This window comes from Neolamprologus brichardi, chromosome 14 (genome assembly GCF_056152115.1).
Source record: "Neolamprologus brichardi isolate AB-2024 chromosome 14, ASM5615211v1, whole genome shotgun sequence".
In the NCBI taxonomy this organism is placed as follows: Eukaryota; Metazoa; Chordata; class Actinopteri; order Cichliformes; family Cichlidae; genus Neolamprologus; species Neolamprologus brichardi.
The window spans coordinates 20,289,358-20,313,098 of record NC_142117.1 but is presented as its reverse complement, the minus strand read 5'-3'; the positions used below and the strand labels follow the sequence as shown (position 1 = coordinate 20,313,098).

Sequence of the window (23,741 nt, the reverse complement as noted above, 5' to 3'; positions counted from 1 at the left end):
AATCCCAAAACAAGCAGGATGTTATTCAGAAAGAAAAGTAGTCCGTTACCACGTTTATACTTTTGTTAAATTGTTAGGATGTCTTACTCATGAAGGAATAATCAGTTCCTGATGACTAGGTCTTTTGAGTGCCTATTGTACTTTTTATTATACAAGCAATTACCTTCATTGTCAGTATTATCTGCAACAGAATAAGGTGTATTAAGGTTCTTTGGCTGCTTCTTTTAGAGAGATGTTGTGTCATTGGGTGTTTTCACACATTACATAATTTACTGGGATGATTTTATCTTGTGTAACAATGCAGTTTAACTTGATGATCAATTTCATTTAAGGACATTTCTTTTACAATCCTACTTTAATTCTGAAAAACATACTGAATAACTGTACCAAATAATTCAAAAAAATATGAATTATGCTAAGAGTTGACATGCATCAGACATCTGGCTCAACTTCAATGAGCTCTATGCTGGTACCACATTAAAGAGAATGGGTAAACCCATGAGTTACCTGGAAAAATGCAGAGGTGCATAGAGACTACTTTTTATAAATACATCTCCAGGAGATTTTGCCACTCACCAAAATACAAACACTTTGATTTTAGCTGTTACTGAACATAAATGAAGAACTTTATGACTGCAGTAAAGTCAACTTGTGTCTCAATAAAAGTGATATTTGGTGTGAGCTTGAACTAACACAGACACAGTGCACTGACTCCAACTGATTTAAATGCGACTTAGATGAGAAACAGTCATGTGTGACACAGAGGCTTAATTCCCTCTAAGTGTCACTGCTGATTGGTGGCAAGGAGCCTTCGCTTGGTGGGAAAAAATGTGTATGCATGCTTGCTTCATCCCCACCATTAAATGTCATGTCATGACCTACTGGTGTTAATGCTCTACAGCTAGCACTGGCCGGCATGATCTCACCTCGCATTGATGGGGTCCCTCAATCTATCCTGCTTCTAAGGATAGGTGCTGACATAAGACATATTATTAGTCACAGTCTTAAACTCATTATTATCTTAACATATCATGTTAAATATACTCAGGGTTACTTCTATCTGTCTAATTTGTTGATGTACTTTTACAACAACTAATATATAAAGATACAGCCAGCTGTTTCCAATAAAGCGACTACTAAATGGTCAAAAAGGTCAATCTGTGACCTCAAATCAGATTTGTTATAAAACATCAAGTAATAGCAAAGTACACAAGAAAATGACATATAGGATATTAAATGAATGTGTTGTCTCTAAGCAATAAATCCATAATAGCCCTTCATCAAATTATAATTTAGGTGCTTTCAGAGTGAGTCTGCGAGCTTTGTTTTCAGGATTTAAATCATCTAGCAATCACAAAGTCAATTACAAGTCTTTTTACACATGATCAAGTTAGGCCTCTAAACAGAGAAAAAGTCCATACAGGAACTAAGATGTGGCAGCAAGTTCCAAACTTTCATTTGGTAAAGTGGGACTTTCTGCTAAACAACTTCAAGAACTTACTTTCTTTATGTGCACAAGCAAATTTAGGTACTATTCTTGTGACAGATATTTGCATTTTGTTTGTCCCGTTTCAATTCTCTGCAGCATCTGTGGCATGCAAAGGCTTCTTTTAGTCCTCATTAAATCATGACAAAGTTGATTATACAATATTAACTTAAAAACATTAAGGCATCATAGCGTAATTGTTCTCTATTAGTATTACTGATGTCTAGCTGCAGTTTCTTAACTCTAGCTTATTAGGGGCATTAGAAACCGGCACTGATTAACACAATTAAATAACTAGGATTAGCCCTTAACCTTAAGATGTCATGCCAGGATTGTTAAGGCGTCCCCTGTGTGTCTCCGTGAGTCGTCAGAGCACTGTGGTGCATAAATAAACATATCAACAAACATTTCTTCAGATGTAAATTTAGATTTACATATTTATACTCACTGGCCACTTGATTGTGTAAATTGCCAGTACTTGATTGGACCCGCTTTTGCCTTCAGAACAGCTTTAATTCTTTGTGGCATAGATTCACCAAGGTACTAAAAACCTTGATTCTCCTCTGAGATTTTAGCCCACTTTAACATAATAACATCACACAGTTGGTTTGTCAGCTGCACATCCATGATGCAGATTCTGCCATATGTCAAAGGTGCTCTGTGATCTGGTGACTGTGGAGGCCATTTGAGCACAGAGTACTCATTGTCACGTTTAAGAAACCAGATGATTTGAGCTTGTGACTGGGTACGCTATCCTGCACTGTGATACACTGGAGCCATGAAGGGATGGAAATGGTCAGGAGCAATAGTCAGGTAGGCTGTGGCATTTAAACAATGCTCAGTTGACACTACCAGGCCAGAAGTGTGTCAAGAAAATGTCCCCAACCCCATTAATCCATCACTACAGTGTCAGCTATTGATACAAGGCAGAATGGATCCATTCTTTCTTGTTTTTTGCACCAAATTATGACCCTATCAATTGAATGTCACAGTAGAAATGGAGACTCATCAGACTCAAGCAAAGATTTTCCAATCTCTTACCATTCAGTTTTAGTGACTCTGTGTGAATTGTAGGTTTTCTGCTCTTATTGAACAGGAGTGGCAACTGGTGTTATCTTCTCCTGCTGTGTGGTCAGAGATGCTCTTATGTATAACTTGGTTGTAAGAAATGGTTATTTGAATTAGCGTTGCCTCTATTTCTGCTCAAAGGAGTCCGGTCATTCTCTCCTGACCTCTGGCATTAACAAGACAAGTTTGCCCAGAGAACTGTTTTGGGACTCAAGTGAACCACAGTGACAGCCATTATCCACAAATGGAGAAAACCTCCCAGGAGTAGCGAGCCTACTAAAATTACTCCAAGAGTGCAATGACAATTCATACAGGAGATCACAAAAGACCCCAAACTAAAAAAAACTACAGGCCACACTTACCTCGGTTAAAGTTCCCAATCCAACAATAAGAAAGAGACTGGGCAAAAAGGGCATCTATGGGAGAGTTCAAGGAGAAAACCGCTGCTGACTAAAAGGAACACAAAGGCTCATATCCCATTCGCCAAAAAACAAACAAACATCTTGATGATACCCAGGACTTTTGGAAAAATATTCCGTGCACTGACATGAGAATTATTTGGGAGTGTTACATCCCTTAACATCTGGCATAAAACTTACACAGCATTCCAAAAAAGAACATCATACCAAAAGTCAAACATTGTGGTTCTAGTGTGATGGTCTGGGGCTGCTTTGCTGTGTCAGGACCTGGACAACTTGCTGTAATTGCTGGAGTAATAGATTCTGCTCTCTGTGTGGCAAACAGTTTGGACCCTGATGCTCAGGCACACTTGGGTTATGGAACAGGACAGCAGGTCCACCTTAATTGGAGATTACGTATTGGAATTTCAGGCGCGGGACCACACCTCCAAACACGCTCCTTCCGGTTGTCAGGTTCCCGCAGTACTGCAAGCTGATCATTCTAGTTTACGTGCCCCACCCTCCCTCCTTGTTCTCAATTCTTTAACTTCTTTATTTCTATTTAGTACATGGGGATCTGCCAGGCCCGGGAGCCGTCACCAGTCCCCTTTGAGGCCTTCCCCAAACCGCAGCTCAATTCATGTCCAAGCATTCACCTTTACTTACTAAAACGCAGTCAAACCTAAAATGCGGACGTGGGCCCAGCTAGTGAAATGGCTCATAAAACACAAAATGAAGGTTGTAAACACAAGGTTTGTGTGCCGGTTTCTGTGAAAGAAACAATTAAGGAGAATAATAGCAAAAATGATTTGAGCTCTTTTTGTCATTGTTTTATGACAGATAATTATGTTAATTTTAGACAATATTATACCTACTGCCTCAAAAGACAATAATAAATCATTAAAATCGGGAACCTCACAGGCAGGATAATTAGTAGCTTTGTTTACAGTACATCGAGTGCAAACACTGTAGAGAGGAGTGAAATAAGTCGTGTGCACAGTGCACGTTACATCTCTTTGCGCTTAATTAGAAATGAGATTACAGGAGACAGAGAATGAATACCATAGGGGGATTTGCTCCCATGGATGTGCAGGGAAAAACATTTACCTATAGATTAAACTCCATCATCCATTTCATGTGAAACTTTTAAAACACATCTAGTGACTGGAACAACTCTACATCATCCATTCCTTCATTCAAAGTACAGAAGACTACATCACAAAGTCACTAGAAAAAGAGTAAAAGACATTTCAAGTATGAAGTTTATTTTGTGTTCTCTTAATGAATGTTTTTTTTATAATGATGGTGGTTAATTATGTAATCAGCCTATAAAACACTAAATCCCAAATATTCCACTATATATCCTGAAACATCCAGCTATTATAATGCATAAGGCAGAGGAAGTGCAGTTCGATTTTGAATGTTTTTCTTTTTTAATTTAAATCGTTTGAGGTCTTTAGAGGATCACAAGAAAATATCATGTGTCAAGTGTGAGCAGTATAATACACGGGCAGTTATGATTATCTTCAGGAAGCGATACAGCAACTGACACCTTTGTATTTGTTGACGTCATGGTGAAAGAATCAATTCAAATCACATTTTAGGATGAAAGAAATAAGTTTGAGATTCTGATTTCCTTCATTACACCTGCAGCCACAGTGCAACAGTTTTAGTACTGCAGAATTTAAGATTTGGTCTTTAGGTGAAATCAGGGGTGATTGTGGTGATTTTCTCTTGTCTTATTTCTTTAACACTTTAAAGGTATAGTCAGTCGTTTTTTGAGCTTTAAGGTTTTAAGGGTATTGTTATAAATGTACACTGATTACTGTAATTACATCTTCTAACAAATCGATGGGTTCTCACAAGGTGTTTGTGTAAGTGCATGCAAATTTCAGTGATAGTGAGGCACTGTTATAGCTTTTACAGCTGGGATTCATTTGGTGGTGTGACTACGGTATAACTCAACAAACTGCACAAGTCAATTCATTTTTAGTTATATAGTTTTATTTATATAGCACCAAATTAATTAATTTATTGATTGATTGATATATTACTTAAATTACTTTTATAGTGCCTAATTTTATTTATATAGCGCCTAATAACACCAAGTGTTGTGTCAAGGTATACTAAAAAACGTATTCCCCAGGCACGGGATGTGTTTCACACTTAATGCACGTTGTAGATAACAGAATCAGTAAAAATGTGATGCTTCCAACTGATTTTAAACCAAAACCCAGGTGAGAAGAGCCTCACATGTGAATCTTTTAACTTTAAGTTTAGCCTCACTAAACCATTAATCGAACTTCACAGTAAACACCCCATCAGGACTCCATTACATCATATTTTATAGGCATGTTTGTATCACCTCTCTGCTGTTAGGTGCAAGCAAAAATGACCCTGTTTAAGGCTCTGATATCTTTTCCATCTCACTTAAGACAGTTATGTCATGGCAGGATTTTGTCACTTAATAAAGGACTATTTATTCCAATTTTTTTTTGTGCTAACTGTCACACCTATTTTATGTGTAGCTTATAGCACATTTAAATTACAGAAGGTGACCCAAAGTCTTTTATAAACAGGCGTACAGTATTTACATTGGTATTGGCTCAATACCAACATTTGCAGTATTGCAGAGCACTATTGGCCATACTGTATTATGTACATTTCATTACTAAAGTGAGATGAAACCAGATGACAGTTGTTTACATTAGTGTTGGCTAAGAAGACACAGCCTAAGGGTCTTGTTTTTACAAGCCAGTGGTCTCTTAGCGTCAGATACATCACATGGCAATAAAAGATCTTTGTAAAAGGAAGCCAAATGAGATAAAATAAAGATTGCCTTCATTTCCTGAGCTTGGTAACCGGAGCAGTGTGTCCTATAGGCTAGACCAGCTAATTTCACAATGTGACTTCCAGCCTTCACAGTTAACGAAGGATGCATCCCCTGAATTGGGACAAGTATGGGATAGACAGGCAGAGGGCTGATTAGAGATTAGAGACAGGTTAGCGAAGGAGCTAAAGGTGCAAACCGAACCAAAAACTAAAGCAAGAGAGAAAAGTGACTATCAAAAAAACAGAAAATGTAAAATAAGCGACATGGAGATGCTGAAAAATGAGAAATCAAGTGGTAAACGTAAATTAACGAATTCAGGGGGGAGAAAAGACAGGCACTGACATAATGGAGGGAAAGGAAAACAAGGAAACAGAGGAGTCTATTAATAAAGACCAAAAAAACACTCTCTCACACACACACACAGACACAAATGCAAACCCCTAAAGTAACATTGAACAACAATAAAATTTAACAGCAATCCAAACATAAAACCACAAAGGTTAACTGGTGAGATAACAATAAAGTAGAGAATCAGACTCAATAACATCACAAGAAACAAAGCTCAATATTAGAATAATAAAGAAACTAAAACAGAAATAAAAAAAAAAATCAACAGGCAGAAAAAACAATAAAAGAGAAACAGAGCTACAAACAGTTTAACTAGGAATCAGGCACTTCAAAACAACACAAAACCCTGGGGCCATGACACAGGGATGTTTTTACAGACTTTACTGACTGTGTTTCTTTGTCTGAGTGCAATCTACCACTCCAGACTGCTACAGAGCAGCCTGTTAAAGTGTTGGTTTCGACTTAATTCAATGATGCTTAAATGATTAAATTTTTTCATAGACGTCATGGGCTCCCCCCCCCCCCCTCTTTTTTCATGGAGATTGGAGCTGGCTTTACTTAGCACATAACTACTCTGGACTTGTTTTTGGAAGTGCTTGCTGCAGCACTAGAGATAAGTCTATAACAAGTGCTGACCTCAGTGGTGACTCCCTGCGCCTGGTTCTTCCTGTTAAAAGGGAGTTTTTTCTCCCCACGATCACATAGGGCTTTCTTATAAGGGCTTTAAGTTACAGGTCATGTTCTCCCTTTAGTATTGCAAAGTCTTTACCTTTTAAGCTGCTACTATACAAACTGAATTAAAAAATATGTTGAATTTAATTGAATTTACCATTGTTATAAGAATAGAAGATGTGAAACATGCACATGTCACATACTGTATAACAAAGTCGTCCATTCATCTGTCAACACTCAAAGGTTTGTTTTATCTCGCTGTTGTTCACAGTTCATAGAATCTTATTTGCACTGCTGGGCGCTCTATCCCCTTCCCTCATCAAAATCCTTGTTATTCTTGTGACGCTGGCAAATGTTAATTATTAGTGATTTTTGGATGAGTTGACGAAGTTGAATGTGGCACGTCCGTGCATTGTAGAAGCCACAGTGGTGACATAAGCATTTCATTTCTGTCTTTTGTGGGTAGACAAAAACAGAAGCATTACATAATCAAGTATATTATGGAGGATGATTATGTTAAAACAGTGTGTTTTCTCCTGTTGGAGTTTCATGCATATCAATGCGTTTGTGTGTGTCTTTCTGTTTTCTAGATGTTTCTGGTGGCATTGTCCTTTGCCTACTTCGCAAAGGCTCTGTCGGGGAGCTACATGAAGAGCACAATAACCCAGCTCGAGAGGCGCTTTGACATCCCTAGTTACCTAATAGGTGTCATTGACGGGAGCTTCGAGATAGGTGGGTAGGACTGCCTGTGACTGCTGTTATTTTGTTGTTCTATTTGTAGCCTCTGTGTCATGGGCTCCCCTCGCTTCTCTCGTTCTGTCTTTGGGGAGAAAATATGAATGGGTCATCAAGATATTCAAGCTTCAGATAAAAGATTCATCAGAGTTCCCAGAAGAGGACAGAGGGGTGTGTTTGCGTGTTTGTGTGTCTGTGTGCGTAGATGATGAGTCATAATGTTGAGCAAGGACATAAGCTGAGCTCCTAGCTGTTTTTAAGCTATGGAAAGCCACATTCTAAAATTTGAAAGATGTTGTTATGCAATATTTGTTTAGTGCACTTGTTAATGGGCTACAAAAACACTGACCCTTCACACAATATAAAATCAGCTGGGATGGAACATAAATCATATGCATCTTTGTGCCTTCAATTGATTTCCTAAATGCTATTTAACAAGATGTGACCTGACATGAGTCAGGTCACATCAGAGTACTGACAGGGACTAGAAAGATAGCTCATATTTCTCCCAGAGTAGGATCAAAACTTTCCTTTTTGTTAAAGGATATAGATAGGGCTGGACCCTAAATCTTTCCTTAGTTACACTGTAAAAGGCTTATGCTGCTGGGGGCTTCCCCCGTTTAACCACCAGTTATGGCACCTTGCTGCCCCCTTCCTGAGCTGGGTTCTGCTGGCAGTTTCTTCCTGTTAATAATAGAGATGGACCGATCCGATATTACGTATCGGTATCTGTCCGATACTGACGTAAATTACTGGATCGGATATCGGAGAGAAATAAAAAATGTAATCCGATCCATTAAATATCAAAAAAGCACCTCACAAAACTTGCGACACGGCCTAAGTCAGCTCATAACCACAGCACGTCGGAGCAGTGTGCATCACGTGATAGAGCGGCTGTGTGTATTTGTAGCCTCGCTACCAAACCAGCATTTCATCTCCGAGGAAGTTTTCCCAGAGAGAAGTAAAGCAAGTGTGTAAGTTCATCTCTGAATGTTTGTAAAGCATTCCCACATTAAGCTTAACAACCGATATATGGAGCGACTGCCTCTCTCTCTCTCTCTCTCCGTCTCCTGCTGCTACTTCAATCATGAAACTGCTTAATGATCAGATGATCGGCTTTTCTGTGCGAGTCCGTCTCTCTTCTTTGTTTTTGGCCCACTTTGCACCAGAAAGAGGAAACCAGCGGCTGAGCAACAGCAGCACGTTTAAGCTTGATAATCTGTTGTTAGAATTTATTTAATATTACTTTCTACACCAGGATCCTTTTCTACCTCCTTTTCTTTTCTTCTCTTTTCTTATTCTCTTTTAAAATGTCTAGCTTTTAATAAATAATTATCTGAATCTCACACCCAGTTTTAATCTGATGTAAAATGTATAGAAGTCCATTACTGTATATAGTAACTATTAAGTCTAATAAACCCTAGTAAGCTATACTACTTTTTCCTTTGGGAAGATACCATCTGTGCAGTCTGCAATTCTGTTGAAGAAAGATGTTGAATCTATTTAATTATTCTTGAAAAATAATTTAATTCTGTGCATTTTTTTTTCACACTGCATCAAATTAAAGTTGATTAAGTCGATTAAGCATCATGAGCTGGGGGGTGGTTCCCTATTTTTTTTTGCTGGGAGTTTGCAACCCTATTAGTTAGGTTGCTTAATATTTCTGCTAAGTACTCTATTATATACCAGAATAGGGAGGATGGTGTAGGTTTAAGTTCATTAGATTGATCAGTATTGCTGAACTATGAAATATTTTAGGTGCAGTGTATTTTTTTTTACATACAGGTATAACAGAATAGCTTTAGTGTTGTTTTTTATTTAAACTTGAGTATGAACTTATACAAAATGCAGCAAGATATTTAAAAAACAGTTTTATTGATTAAAAAACACACTATATCGGATTCATATCGGTATCGGACATAAAAAAGTGGTATCGTGCCATCTGTAGTTAATAAGGAACTTTTCCTTCCCACTGTTACCAAGTGCTTGCACAAATGGAGTCGTTTGATTGTTGAGATTTTCTCTGCATTATTGTAGGTTCTTTACCAAATAATATAAGCACATGTCCATTTACGTTTATTCCTACGTTGGGTGAGTGCTGAGTGTTTGTATATGTGTGCATGAGGGTGGGAATGCATGTCTGTGTCTGTGTGTGCCTGTTTGTCTGTGTCTATATGTCAGGTCGGGTCTTAGACTCCACCTCTCTGGGAACTCCCAGGCCCTCCAAGTGTGGAGGCCTATCTCCCCTCACCACACTCCCTGCCGGTGACTGATGCCCTCAGGGGTCGGTGCATTGTTGGTTCTTGGTGTCCGGGGCTGGGCGCTCAGGTCATGTGCCAGCTCACTCCCGGTGGCTACTTGGCGGGGCCTGGTGCCTGCTGCTCAGTCAGGCCTCTTCCGGGGCGCGGAGGGCCCTCGGGCCTCCGGCCTCTGTGCCTGCGGCTCGGTTCACTCTGGCACAGCTGGCCGCCGGCGGAGCCGGCGGGCACGCCGGTGCAGCCCCCTCTAGTTTCTGCCCGGTGGCTACTGGGTGACCCCTTGTCTGGGGATCCTCAGCCCTTCCCATGAAGGTGGCACGGATGCCCCTCCGGTGGTCCTCCTTGGGCTCTTGCACTCTGGGGCCTCTGGATGTCTGGGGCCTGGATCTCCTCCATGCCTGCTTCATGCCCTGGGGGACAGGGCTATGGCTCTCTACATCCTCTTGCAGACCATTACATGGGGAAACCATTTGAATACAAGCGCGCCGACCCACACAGGTGTGCACACAGGTGTTCACTGTTTGTAGACTTAAATCACACCTTTCTTGGCTGCTACTTCAAAGCACATTGTGCGCTGTCTGTCCTGCGTGCTGCACAACAACATTCAATATTTAGTATTTACTGCTGTTTACACTTAGCTAGATTAATGCGATGGTGTTGTGTATAGTATGTTGCTTTGTTTTGTTTTGTTTTTTTGCTTGTTTTCTATTCTTTTTCTCTCAACAGGTGATCCCGGAGATATTTTTTTTCCCCCCCTTTCTCACTGTCCCTCTCCCCTTCTGTTTTTCTTTTCCTTCCTCTTTCTTTCTCCCTTTCCTATCCCTCACTCATGTCTGTCCCGTCTGTAACAACTGAAAATAAAATAAAATAAATAATAAAAACAAAGGTCGATCAAATGGACCAATACGGCAATGCCATGATGATCCATTTGGCAAAACAAATCCATTGGGTATCCTTGTTGGTCTTCAGACAACAATTCTGACGGCTAAAGAACCAAATGGGACAGGCAAAAAAAAAAAAATAATAATAATATAAGCACCTTGAGGTGACTGTTGTTGTGATTTCTCTTTTGTCTTCAGAACTGCCTTAATTCTGCAATTAATCTTCATCACATAGGTTCAGCAAGGTGCTGGAAATAGTCCTCAGAGATTTAGGTCCATATTAACATGACAGCATCATAGTTGCTGCAGATGTGTCAGCTGCACATCCATGATGTGAATCTCCTGTTCCATCAGTTTAATTTCAAAGGCCAGCCTGTCTGGCACCAACAATTATGTCACGTTCAATTTCCATTTCAGTTCAATGCAGTTCAATTTCATTTATATAAATCCAAATCACAACAACAGTTGCCTCAAAATGCTGTATATTGTAAAGCAATAACCCTGCCATAATACATAGAAAATCCCAACAATCAGGTGAACCCCTGTGAGCAAGCAGAGTGGGGAAGGAAGAACTCCCTTTTTACTGGAAGAAACTTCTGGAAGGCTCAGGGAGGGGTAGCTATCTAACATGACTAGTCAGGGGTGAGAGGAAGACAAACGTTCAGTCACTTAAATCACATTTCTTCAGTTTGAATTTCAGCTTGACTTCACCTTGACTTGTTTTACAAGCTCAGAGTTACTACTCAGAAAAGTCACAGATGTAAACAGTATATCAGCACACAGGCTCATCATTTAGGAACTCCCAAAAACAGAAGTGATCATTTACTTTTACTCTTTTTAAAGAGAAACTCAATTAATTTTACAAATCAGAATGTGTGCTGAAGAGGTCATACTACATTTATTGAGAAGTTGTAAACACCCTTTCAAGCCTCAAGAGCAAGAAATGTGTGGATGTGAAAATATGATGTTAGAAAAAAATGAGTTATTTGTATTTTAATCATATGGTAATAATAGGATCATCTGTAATAAATTTTACAGTCAAAATTCAGTCCGAGTAGTGTTACAGCATGCATACAATTACCACTGTATATACTGTTATCAGCTTGTTCTCCAATGGTCCACTTACCAATTTCTGGGGCAGTTATATAAGTCTAATCCATTCATCTGAAGAGCCTCTTGTAGGTTATAAATTATACATGGCTTGCAGTGCAGACTCAGTCCCAAAGAAACATGCTATAGAAACAGGCTATAGAAGATAAAAGTCATTGTGTTACAGTGGGAGACAATAGTAATGAAGAATAATTAGCATTTATGATCTGCAGCATTGCGGGTCGCACATGTGTGTGTACCCTGGTAGTCTGCCGGAGGAGAAGATGGTGATGGCACCTTGGGTGGAGTCGATACGGAGTATCCTGATTCTCTCCATCTCCTGTGAAAGCTGCTGGTCTCATGTGGCCTAGGCAACAGGCTTTTTCTATAGGACTGTTGCCAGGGTAACATAGAGGCAGATCAGGGCACTGTGAAGAGGAAAGAAAAGGGAAAAAGGACAGTGCAAGGAACAAGAGAGGACAACAGAGGGGGCGTGTGAGGGGGTCGGGGAGGAAATAAAGAATAATAAAAAAGGAAAGCAGAGAGTGATAGTAATAGATGCTGATCTTTAGAGAGATCATGCCTGCAAGATGAGCTCAGGTGACTGACTATACGTACATACACATACTACGCTACATGAATCATTCTTAGTTTGTCATCTTCATGTGTTGAGCAGCCGGCAGCGCTGATATATTCCTCTATAAACTTGTTTAGCTTCCAGCTCACCTCTGTATCCCTCTGTCTCTCACTTTTAACAGGTTTTGGGGAAAAAAAAATCTGTTACTAGATAAAACTTAGATACCCATAATCCATTGATGAATTTACGAGTATAATAAGGACTGCGCTATGAGAGGCATGTGGTTATTTTCTTTAGAAGGCACTACTGCAAAAAGTTATAACTATTGTAGGATACTAAGTAAGATGGGATTTCTTTACCACTACACCACCCCATTTAAAATGGAGTTTCCATGTCACTGATCGTGGACAGAATGCGCTAAAAAAGGTGGCAGCAGGGAGCCTTGTTTAATTTTTCTGTCATGTTTGCTACTGCGTGCTCTAAATTCTTCTCTCAAAATAAGATCTCACGCCAGTTGAGCAACCAGGATTTCCACATGAAAAATTAATGCATCACCTTACACTGACTCATTTAAATGTCACGCACGCTATTATAACATCTACTGACTCTATAGTATAGGATAAATATTTTACAGGCTATGGAGTGCATGGAAAATAATCGCCTCGGCCTTTTCCTTTATGATTTGTATCTGTTCAGGTACAGAAAGCAAGTTAAAAAAAAGACCTTGCTGATTTTATTCTCAGCACGCAGAGCCACATATGAACCAAACACTATCAAAAAGACCATAAAAAAACTATCCCAAGCTAGTTCATGGAGGCAATGATGTGGTTTTTCCCCATATCTGTGCTTTCTGCTCTAAATCAATGATATTTCTTGCTCAAACTTTCCAGGCAACTTGCTGGTGATAGCTTTTGTCAGTTACTTTGGAGCCAAACTCCACAGGCCAAAGATCATTGCAGTGGGCTGTGTATTGATGTCCATCGGCACCTTCATCATAGCTCTGCCTCATTTCATCATTGGTCGGTGAGTAATCCCAACTAACAGGTCTGTTTGCTCTTTGACTTTAACCATAACCCTAATAGCAGATATTAATTATTGTATGAAAGATTCAAATAATCAATTAATGTTATTCATTTTTGTCAGGTGATGACTTGGGATAGTTTTAGTAACTGTGGAAATAAATGTCATGGTTATTTGGGAATTTTAATGATTTTTGTAACAGTTTTTTATTTCTAATAAGAAATGAGTCTACATGTTTGAATTTATTTTGCAGTTTGTCTAATCCATACAGGCTCAAAATTATAAATACAGTAATTTAAATATTTTAATAAGGGATTCTGAAGGTTCTGCAGTGTTTTTTAACTTGATGAGGGCAATACCTGTTGACTTCTCGTTAGTGATGATGGTGTACTGTGACTGGCAGTTTGATTTTTCCCAGCATAGAAAAAGGATTTGCTTGACAACAGTCATCGGACTGGCTAAAACTCAAAATAATGGGAATGTCAAAGGAACTCAGTGAAGATCCAAGAGGGAGAACTTTCGATTTATACAAGTTGGGAAGGTCTCTTTGAGGCATTTCTAAAAGAATTACATATTCCAGATCATCAGGTCAAACAATTGTATGCAAGTACAATTAATTCAGTGTGTTACCACTTTACCAAGGCCTACAAGAAGACCCAGACTGTCACCCTTATATAAGAGGAAATTGCTTACGATGTTTAGGAACAACCCAGTGACCACCAAGACTCAAACCTTCCATGAACTGGAAACTGCTGGAACACCAGCATCACTGTGCACAGCGAAAACGTTTTTTACGTCTCTGTGGACTGAGAGAGTGCTGACCATGAAGAAGCCCCTGCTTCTTCTGCCAAGTTTAACTGAAATTTGTAGCTGCTCACATGTACAAGCCAAATGACTTCTGGAGAAAAATGTTACGGTCTGAAGAGACAAAGATTGAGCTTTTTGACCACTATGACACAAGGCATGTTTGGAAGAGTAAACATGAGGCTTTCAAACCTAAGAACACTGTACTGGCTCTCACGCATGGTGGTGGTCACATCATTCTCTGGGACTCTTTTTTTGCTGCTAGTGGTATTGATACAAACCACAACCCTGTTAAAAATGTGTGGACTGTGCTTAAAAACCAGGTACATGCCAGAAAACCAGCAAGTATAAACTTTCTAGTCAAGAAGAGTGCTCAAATATCCAGCTAGAATTATCCCAGGAGCTTGTTGATGGCTGCCACAAATATCTTGATGAGGTGCAAATGATATTTAACCAAATATTATTGGAGTGTATGAGTATATTTGAGCATATATGTATACTTTTACTCTGTGTGGATTAGAGAAAATCCAAAATAAAGTTCTTGTTTTTTAAAACCATTAAATATGCTGCAAATCAATCCACCGTGGAAAAAGAACAGTTCAAAAATAATTAAAGACCCCAAATTACCGTCACATCCATGCCCGTGATGAGTGTGTGGAAAATCCGGAGGACAGCTGCGTATGCGCTTGCTATATTACAAGTACTTAATCTGTTATTTAGAGCATCATGGGCCAGCCTATACCAGCATGTTGCCTTTTCTTTAAGCACTTTCCTTTCTTCTGTCACAAATGCACATAGTCACATGTAACTGTACAAACGTCCCTTCCAGCACAAGTTGAAGCTATAACTAGTTGGAATGAGTATTTAGTCTCTGTCGCTGATCTGAACTGTTTGAATTTTGTGAACAGCTATGAGTTTGAGACATCAGTGCGGTGGGTAGTGAACTCAACTCTTAACCCCTCTCCGTGTCGGCCAGACTCACCAGCAAACCTGACAGAAGACGGTACACTACCTCAAGTGCCAGCCTCAGGTTTGTGCTGACACACACACACAAACACACACTTGTGTAAATGAGAAATATGTCTAATAATACTTGTCTTTTGCTCAAGGTTGTGAAGGCGAGTCCAACCTGTCCATGTGGATCTATGTGCTCCTTGGAAATGTTTTGCGCGGGATTGGAGAGACACCTGTTCAGCCTCTGGGAATCTCGTATATAGATGATTTTGCAACTGAGGAGAATGCTGCACTTTATGTTGGTAAGAAAAACATCACCTAGTGGTAGAGATAAATTTGGTCTTACCTATTTTGACTGACATGGTGCAGATGCACAACCAGAGAGAATCCCACATTGCGATAGATTTGAAAACTGAACGATATGTAGCACAAGTTTTGGTTATTTCTGTGGGAAGAAAGTCATGGGGGAGATAATCTATGGGCTTTATCTGCAAATCACTGATGACTTTCCTGCAGCATTTTACCATAGTTCCTAAGTCAGAGGTAGCAACTATGTGCTCAGACATTTTGTGGTTCAAATCTGGTGCCAACGTTTTGGCGTGGGCAACAGTCTGTGCAGGTAGAAAACATGAAACTTGTTCTAGACTGTAAACCTGCACTGCATCAAAGGTAAGTTATGTGCATTGGATGCGCTTCCAGGGCTAATGCCAAAGCCAGTGTCCTATTTCTACACTTTTATAGAAAATGATACTCCTCTGCACCGAAATTAGGTAGGATCTTCTTTTGCCCGTGCTTCACCTTTCCACAAGTTTCAACTTGGTAGTTTTTGCGTAAACTTGCTCGAGGATAGAGAGACAGACACACAAACAGATTTTCCTGCACAACCATGTGCAGAAGAGTTCAGAAGAGAATGACCAGACTGTTTTTAGGAAAGGAACAGTAACTCTGATAACCACCTATTACAGTCAAGGTATGCAATGTCACTGGGCAATTTTGCATATGAGCACCTCTGAATGCACAGTGCGTCAAACCTTGAATGAGATGGACCACACTGGTTATCAGTGCTGTTTGCTGAGAACAGGAAACTGAGGCTACAGTTTGCCCAGGCTCACCAAAATTGGACAACAAAACATTGGAAAAAAGCTGCCTGGTCTGATGAGTCTCGATTTCCAGTGCAACATACAAAGGTTAGGGTCAGAATGTGGTGTAAACAACATGAAAGCAGGGTGGTGGTGTAATGATGAGGGGGATATTTTCTTGGCACACTATGTCTATCCTTTTATGACCACAGTGTACTCATCTACTGATATCTGACTGTTTATATGTCATGTGTCTCTTTTGGCATGACTGTCACATCCTAGGTTGTGTGCAGACCATTTCAGTGGTTGGCCCTGTGTTTGGTTACCTATTGGGCTCCCTTTGTGCCAAAATCTATGTGGACATTGGATTTGTAAAAATGGGTGAGTTTAATACTAACAAATTTTTTAAATTGTTATTATGAGGCCAGACTGTCTACACAAATCGCTGCCATTAACACCATGACTCTGATTATTATCTGAGTGACTGTGGAATATTAAAAGTCCCTCGATTCATCTTTTGATTTAATTATTGTTGCTGATATCATAAAAAAAACAATGGTGCCACAATAGCTGATAAGAGTTGATAAACATTAAAGGGTGAGCCCCAGCTAACAGTCAGATGTTAAAATAAAATCTTAATAATAAGCACCATCATTGTTAGGAAAAAGTTAGAGGTGGATAAGATGTTTTGTACCTATTAAAATAAATCATATTTGACTGTGGTTTAGGGTCCTAAGGCCAGATCCACAAAACTATGCTGACATGGCTGTATGTACACATAAAGACAGAACGTTTTCTGTTTTAATAAATTGTAATCATACATAGCCTGATATGCTTTTCCACGGTTAAATGAATATACAAATGCTCCCAGATAACCATTTGCAACTGAAACTGACTTGTGCAACTGCAGAACAGCTGGCTTTGCAGACAATTGGGGTTGTGGCTATTTATTTTACTGATTCAATTTAATTCAATTCAATTCAATTTTATTTATATAGCGCCAAATCACAACAAAAGTCGCCTCAAGGTGCTGATTTTTAATGTTTATTTTTAAATGATGAACGTGATAATATTTATACACATATATCTACATATGAGTGAGCAGAATCTGTAGCAGAGGGATGACATTTCCTGCACTTGAAGCTTTCAGTTCTATGGACCAATACATGTTTGAGCAAACTTTGGCTGCTTTGGTTGTATCCAGGCAAACAATGCAAATAAAAAGCCCACTGTGTAAAATAGGTAATTTAACATGTTAATACCTCAAAACAAACAAGTGATAAAAAAGGGTTTATAGACAATGAGCAGCAAATGTCAGCAAATCTTTTGATAGTTTCTGGCCCTAGAAAAATTGCCAGTCACCCCCAGAGGCTGAGTCAGCAGACTCTTGGTTGGTTTCTTACATTGTGAGACTGGAGGCTAATCAGCATTATTGCTCGATTTTAAATGTCAAAAAGATAATCAGTCTCAAATTGCAAGACTGAAAGAAACATTAGGCTAATTTAGGACTGTGGAAAAAAAGCTAAGGTTAAAATTGAATTTTGTGCTGAAATCTTAATTAAAATAATTATAAAGCTCATTACTCATTAGCATTATAAATGAAGTCTGATTGCTGAAAAGTTGCCAATTAAAAAAAGCCATGGATTACATTTCTTGGTTTATACTGAATCTTTTTTTTACATTTCACCTGCATGCAGCTCACTCTATAAAACTCTTATTATTACCTGATCTAAAGTATCCAAATTGTTACTGTACCATTTTTCGAAAAAGCAGCAATGTCTAAAATTGCATTACCACTTTTTTGTGCACATGCATTGTTTATACGCTTAAACTCTGATACTGTGCACTGAGAGTGCCCATCAACAGCGCTGTAGCTTTGTCACTTAAATACAACAGGGCCATTGTTAATGTTATTTGTAACACCTGTTGCCTGACTTCCTTTGGAGCTCAAATATCTGCTGTGAAAAAGAGTTTTTCATTCATAAAACTGAGGCCTGATGTTATCAGAAAAAAATGGCTCACATTCGTTGCGTGCACAATTCTAAACAGAGCAGGTGTACAGGATTAGCATCACTTAGGTAATGAGGCCAGCTGAGGAAGAAGAGGGACAAAGCCCTCTGGTCGGCAAGAAAGACTGAGAGAAAGAGACAGAAGAGAACAGAACAAAGAAATGGGACAGCAGGAAAAAGCTAAAAGGAAAGTAGCCTTTAACAAAAAAAAGGAGAAGAAAAATATAGAGTTTCAGATCGATTAAAAACACACAAAGGAGTAAACATGTGTTCTTCGGCACTGGATTTTGTTATTATTATTCTTAATCTAAAAAAATAACATTCGTTTCTATAGTTTTCCTATGCTGTATAATACATTAAATGTGTCCTGTCTTATTCATAGTAACAAGCATGTTCATAACAAAGTAACAAAAACCCAACAAAAAATAGCTTGAGTAAAAATATCAATCAGTACCATAAAGTATGTCATTTTCAGACTGGACACACAATCTGAGTGCTTAGAATAGACGAAAATCAGAAAACTAGTAGAATGAATAATACATGTACCTTGTTTTCAGAAAGCATTACTTAACTTTCATCTTCTATGCCCCAAAACATAGAGACCATCACCATTACCCCATCAGATTCCCGCTGGGTGGGGGCCTGGTGGCTGGGTTACCTCATAGCTGGGGTTATCACCCTTCTTTCTGCTATCCCATTCTGGTTTCTGCCCCGCTCACTACCCGTGCCCGGGCCAGAGGTCCCAGAGAAGTGCACACCAGAGCAGACGAGTTTCATCAAAGGCTCTCCCCTTCTGAAGCACAAGTACTCAGCAGATGAACACACTAGTTTTATAGAGATGGCCAAAGGTAAGGAAGTCTATAGGTTATTGGGTGTGATGTTTTTATATATGTCATATGTGGAAAACAATGTTTCTCAGAGCACATTGTATTTGGGATTAACACTTCACAATCTTGCAGTAATAACACATTTTCTTTGTGTTAAAGTGAGTACGAGCCACATTTTACATGAAGAATTGCTTATACATCATATTGCCAAAAGTATTCACTCACCTATCCAAATCACTGAATTCAGGTGTTCCAGTTATTTCCATGGCCACAAGTGTATAAAACCAACCTTGACACGCAAACTGCTTCTACAAGTATTTGTGAAAGCATGGATCGCTATCAGGAGCTCAGGGAATTCCAGTGTGCTGCCGTGATAAGATGCCACCAGGGAATGACAGCAACTCAGCCACTAAGGGGCACGCCATATAAAATCACAGAATAGGGTCAGTGGATGCTGATGCATATACTGCACAGAGGTCACTGAATTTCAGGTCAGAGTGAATCTTTACAGACCTCCAAACTTCATGTGGCCTTCAGATTAGATCAAGAACAGTGCATAGAGAGCTTCATGTAATCGGTTTGCATGGCCATGGTTACATAACTAAGCGCAATGCAAGTTGTTGGATTCAGTGGTCTAGAGCAGTGGAGACACGTTCTCTGGAAGCACAAATCATGCTTCTCCATCTTACAATGGACAAGTCTGGGTTTGGTGGTTGCCAGGAGAACAGTATTTGTCCGGCTGCATTGTGGAAAGTGGAAAGTTTGTTGGAGGAGGATTATGGTGTTTTTCAGGAGTTTGGCTTGCCCCTTTAGTTCCAGTAAAAGGAGCTCTTAATGCATCAGAATACCAAGACATGAGCAAGTTTGGTGTGGAAGAACTGGCCTGCGCAGAGTCCTGACCTCAACTTGAGAGAACGCCATTGGGATGAATTAGACTGGAGACTGCGAGCCAAGCCTTGTCGTCCAATATCAGCAAAAATTCCGATAAACACTCCCTTACCTTGTGGACAGCCTTCCCAGAAGAGTTGAAGCTGTTATAACTGCAAAGGGTGGGCCAGCATCATAATAACCATATAACATAACATAACATAACATAACACACACACACACACACACACACACACACACACACACACACACACACACACAAAACATAATAATCACTTAAGTTCATATGTGTATGAAGGTAGATGAGAAAATAGTTGAGGCGATATAGTGTGCCTGATGCATCACTGCCTTTGCATATTGCTATGTTTTTTGGCATATTACATCAATATGCCAACAATGTACACTCTGTACAATATAAACAAAGTGGAGGCTCTTATCAAAACTTCACTTGCACAGCTTTATTATGCCTTTGAAAACTACTCATAATGAGTTGATTTTATACAGTGCAGCTCACCACTACGTCATCAAGACACTGAATCAGCTTTATGTCACGACTTAGAGAGTTATTGCTTATTTTGTGCTGATGTTAATGGCAGAGAAGGTTTGGAGATGTTAACAGTACCGCATTTGAATCCAGCGAGCTCTTTAAAAAGACTCATTCTTTCAAAAAAGGCTCTAAATGCATCCTGCGCAGCTAGGAATTTGATTTTAAACACCTGTGGTAATGGGACAGAAAACACCTGAATTCAAAGAGGTGCGACCCAAATACTTTTAGCCATATACTGTATGTATTGCATATTTTTGTCTTCCTCCCTTCACCTCCAAACAGTCGCAGCAGATGGCTGCCCCCTCCCTAAACCTGGTTCTGCAGGGTCTTTCTTCCTGCTTAAAGGGAGTTTTTCCTTCCTGCTGTCACCAACTGCTTGCTCATAGGGGGTCATGTGATTGCTGAGGGTTTCTTTGTGTTATTGAAGGGTGCCTGCCTCACAATAAAGCACCTTGAGGTGGCTATTGTTGTGATTTGGTGTTATATAAATAAAATTGAATTAAAATGAATTTTAACTCATCTGTATTTTTGACTCCACAGATTTCATTCCAACCCTGCGAACGCTGCTGGCACACCCAGTCTATCTGGTCTACCTGTGCGTGACAATCATTCAGCTGAACTCTCTCATCGGCATGGTCACTTACAAGCCCAAGTACATTGAGCAGCACTTCAGACAATCAGCTTCAAAGGCCAACTTTCTGATGGGTATGGTACATGTTTCATGAACATTGTGCTGTTATATAAATTATTAGTGTGTTACACTTGAAAATGATCACAGACAACTAGGGAAAGCTTTCCAGCTTGTTTCATATTGTATGGGAGAAAAAGGACTCGGACGTCCCTTGTTTGATCAAATGAATTCTAGCGTCAAGTATGGAAATGGCGTTATAATGCAGGAATCATGTGTTTAACATGGTAATTATAAAAGATTTATGGGCTTTCTGTCCATTCAGCGTTACCCTCCTCCTTCTTCTCTTTTACATTTGTTGGATGAAGCAGAAATAGAACTTCAGGGAGTGGATCTTGTTAGAGAAAGGAGAGCTGGGTTAGCTATATTCTAATTCAATCCACTAACAGCCACAGCTGCAGAGACTGGAGCTTTGTGAATATGAGAACTACTTTGCACATGAAATAAAATATCTAATGAAGTTCATAGCGTAAAATGAAAATATCTAGGTTCATGTGGTCTCATCAAGGGAGATGCCTGCGCTGACCAGACTGGCTGCATATGAAAGAGAATGTAATATTAGTGACCAGAGCTAATGACATGGATGTAGATAAAAGACCATGTCTCCACATTGATGTTAAATAAAGCTATAAAAAGATAAAAAGCATGGTTCTTTTTTGATCATGGTAACTTGGAACTAGTGTAGGGTTATTTTACCTCCGGAGCTGCCTCAATAGTTTACTTGCAAGGTAGGATAAGCAGGTATCTGAAAAACAATAGTGAAGCTTTGATGAAAAATTTAAAATGTTACCATCATTCGTTGTTCGAATCCTGATCTAGCCTTTTAAACAGCATCTAATTAATCATGTGCTTTGCTGTTTCCTTTAATCTCAGGTGTGATAAATATCCCAGCTGTGGCACTGGGGATGTTTTCTGGAGGTCTGCTGATGAAGAGGCTGAAGCTGAACATCATGGGAGCAGCCAAGTTCGCCTTTGGCACATCCCTTATTGGTTACATCCTGTCACTGTTCTTCTTCGCAATGAGTTGTGAGAATGCCAAGGTGGCCGGGGTGACACTTTCATATGACAAGTGAGTCAGAGGCGATTATATGATGTGTCGAGGTTAATGGCTACTTGTCTGGAAAATTTATTTTTCCTCCAAACTATTAAACGCAGCAGAGTTGGCCATCTAATATTTGAACGATTCCTCACTATGGTGGCTGAAAGCAACACGTTATTTAAATGTTTCATATCGTGCATCAGAGTTGATGTGCAAAAGGGATTTCTCAAAAAAGAAAATGTATGATAAAAGTCCATTTAATCATGAGGATGTCGACTCATATTTAAGCAGAACTGGCAACATTTCCATGGAGCTGCAAATAAAGGAGCACGAGGAACCCTTTTGTTAAGCATTTTTGGGAACCAGTAGGTGATTACAAGCTGAAACCAACACAAAATCATCCTCTGGGTTTGCCTAATAATGCACGTCAGTATTCAAACACAACTGAAGTGACACTGCTGAGATGAAAAGTTAAAAGTAGCCAGAGGGGTGCAGCGTGCTAATTAGTCCACGCAGCGAATGTGCCGAAGCTCGAAAACCAATTTAAAAACCAAACACTGCATGTGGTAAATAAAATATGGAATGTGGAAAATAATGCTCAACATCTCGCTTATTTAGTTTCATAAATGAAGGAGGATTGCTCTGGCGCCAGTCATTTTTGAAGACACTGATGATTGGAAACATGCAAGTTTGACTGTGTTTATTTAAAGCGGTAATATTTCATGTTATTACAGATTACATTGTAACCGTATAAAAAGGGGGTTGCTTGTAGTGATGAATCTAGAGAGAACTGTGGGAATTAAATCTGCAGCTTACTTAACAGTCTGAGCTCAAGATATAGTCTGAATTTTGCTGGGTAAACTAGATGGCGACGATTTAGGAAATAAACAGCAGGATATTCCTCTCAGGAGATGATGGACCAAAAAATCCACCAAAACAACTGACCTACATTTGTCTGTAGGCCAGGAAGAGTGACTGAATATGCTGCACTTTGCTAACAAATTTGCCATATCACCTTGATAACGTATGTCTAATGTATCCCTAGAAACTCAAAATCCATATAAAATATATGCAAAATTGTAAATAATTGTATTTGTTTCTGAGTTGTACTTCTTTCTGAGTTGTACTTCTTTCTTATCATCTATCTTCCAGCATCGATAGGATATCGTATGATAAGCACCCGCTCTTCACAGACTGCAACTCAAAGTGCGTTTGTTCATCGAGCGACTGGGACCCAGTCTGCGGCGAGAACGGCATCACATATGTTTCTCCGTGTCTGGCTGGCTGCACCACCTCTGCTGGCTCAGGAAAAAACACAGTAAGTTTACAAGCGGCTCAGAAAGTAAATACTGTACAAACAGAATCGGTTGGAAATTATGAGGCAAAAAACTTTGTTAGTGTCTCGTCTGTTTTAAAACTTGGAGTAGTCTTACATCCCAACTGCGTAACCTTGGCTGGCTCAGAAAAACATGCATTTTTCTCAGAAGTGGGTTTCTACGTTTCATTTGGATTACACACTGTTTTGCCATAAAAGTCGTTTG

The 23,741-nt window shown here is 39.4% G+C and overlaps 1 protein-coding gene across 1 annotated transcript in view; it reads left to right on the top strand.

The window, feature by feature from the left end:
• LOC102792505 (solute carrier organic anion transporter family member 1C1-like) overlaps nucleotides 1–23,741 on the top strand; it is a 40,077-nt gene that overhangs the window by 6,927 nt on the left and 9,409 nt on the right. The window contains exons 3-11 of the mRNA XM_006802051.3: nucleotides 7,396–7,537; nucleotides 13,236–13,368; nucleotides 15,078–15,199; nucleotides 15,279–15,425; nucleotides 16,485–16,583; nucleotides 18,811–19,059; nucleotides 21,014–21,178; nucleotides 22,035–22,230; nucleotides 23,353–23,518. Coding sequence (XP_006802114.2) covers nucleotides 7,396–7,537; nucleotides 13,236–13,368; nucleotides 15,078–15,199; nucleotides 15,279–15,425; nucleotides 16,485–16,583; nucleotides 18,811–19,059; nucleotides 21,014–21,178; nucleotides 22,035–22,230; nucleotides 23,353–23,518 — 1,419 coding nt within the window. The remainder of the gene's footprint in view (nucleotides 1–7,395; nucleotides 7,538–13,235; nucleotides 13,369–15,077; nucleotides 15,200–15,278; nucleotides 15,426–16,484; nucleotides 16,584–18,810; nucleotides 19,060–21,013; nucleotides 21,179–22,034; nucleotides 22,231–23,352; nucleotides 23,519–23,741) is intronic.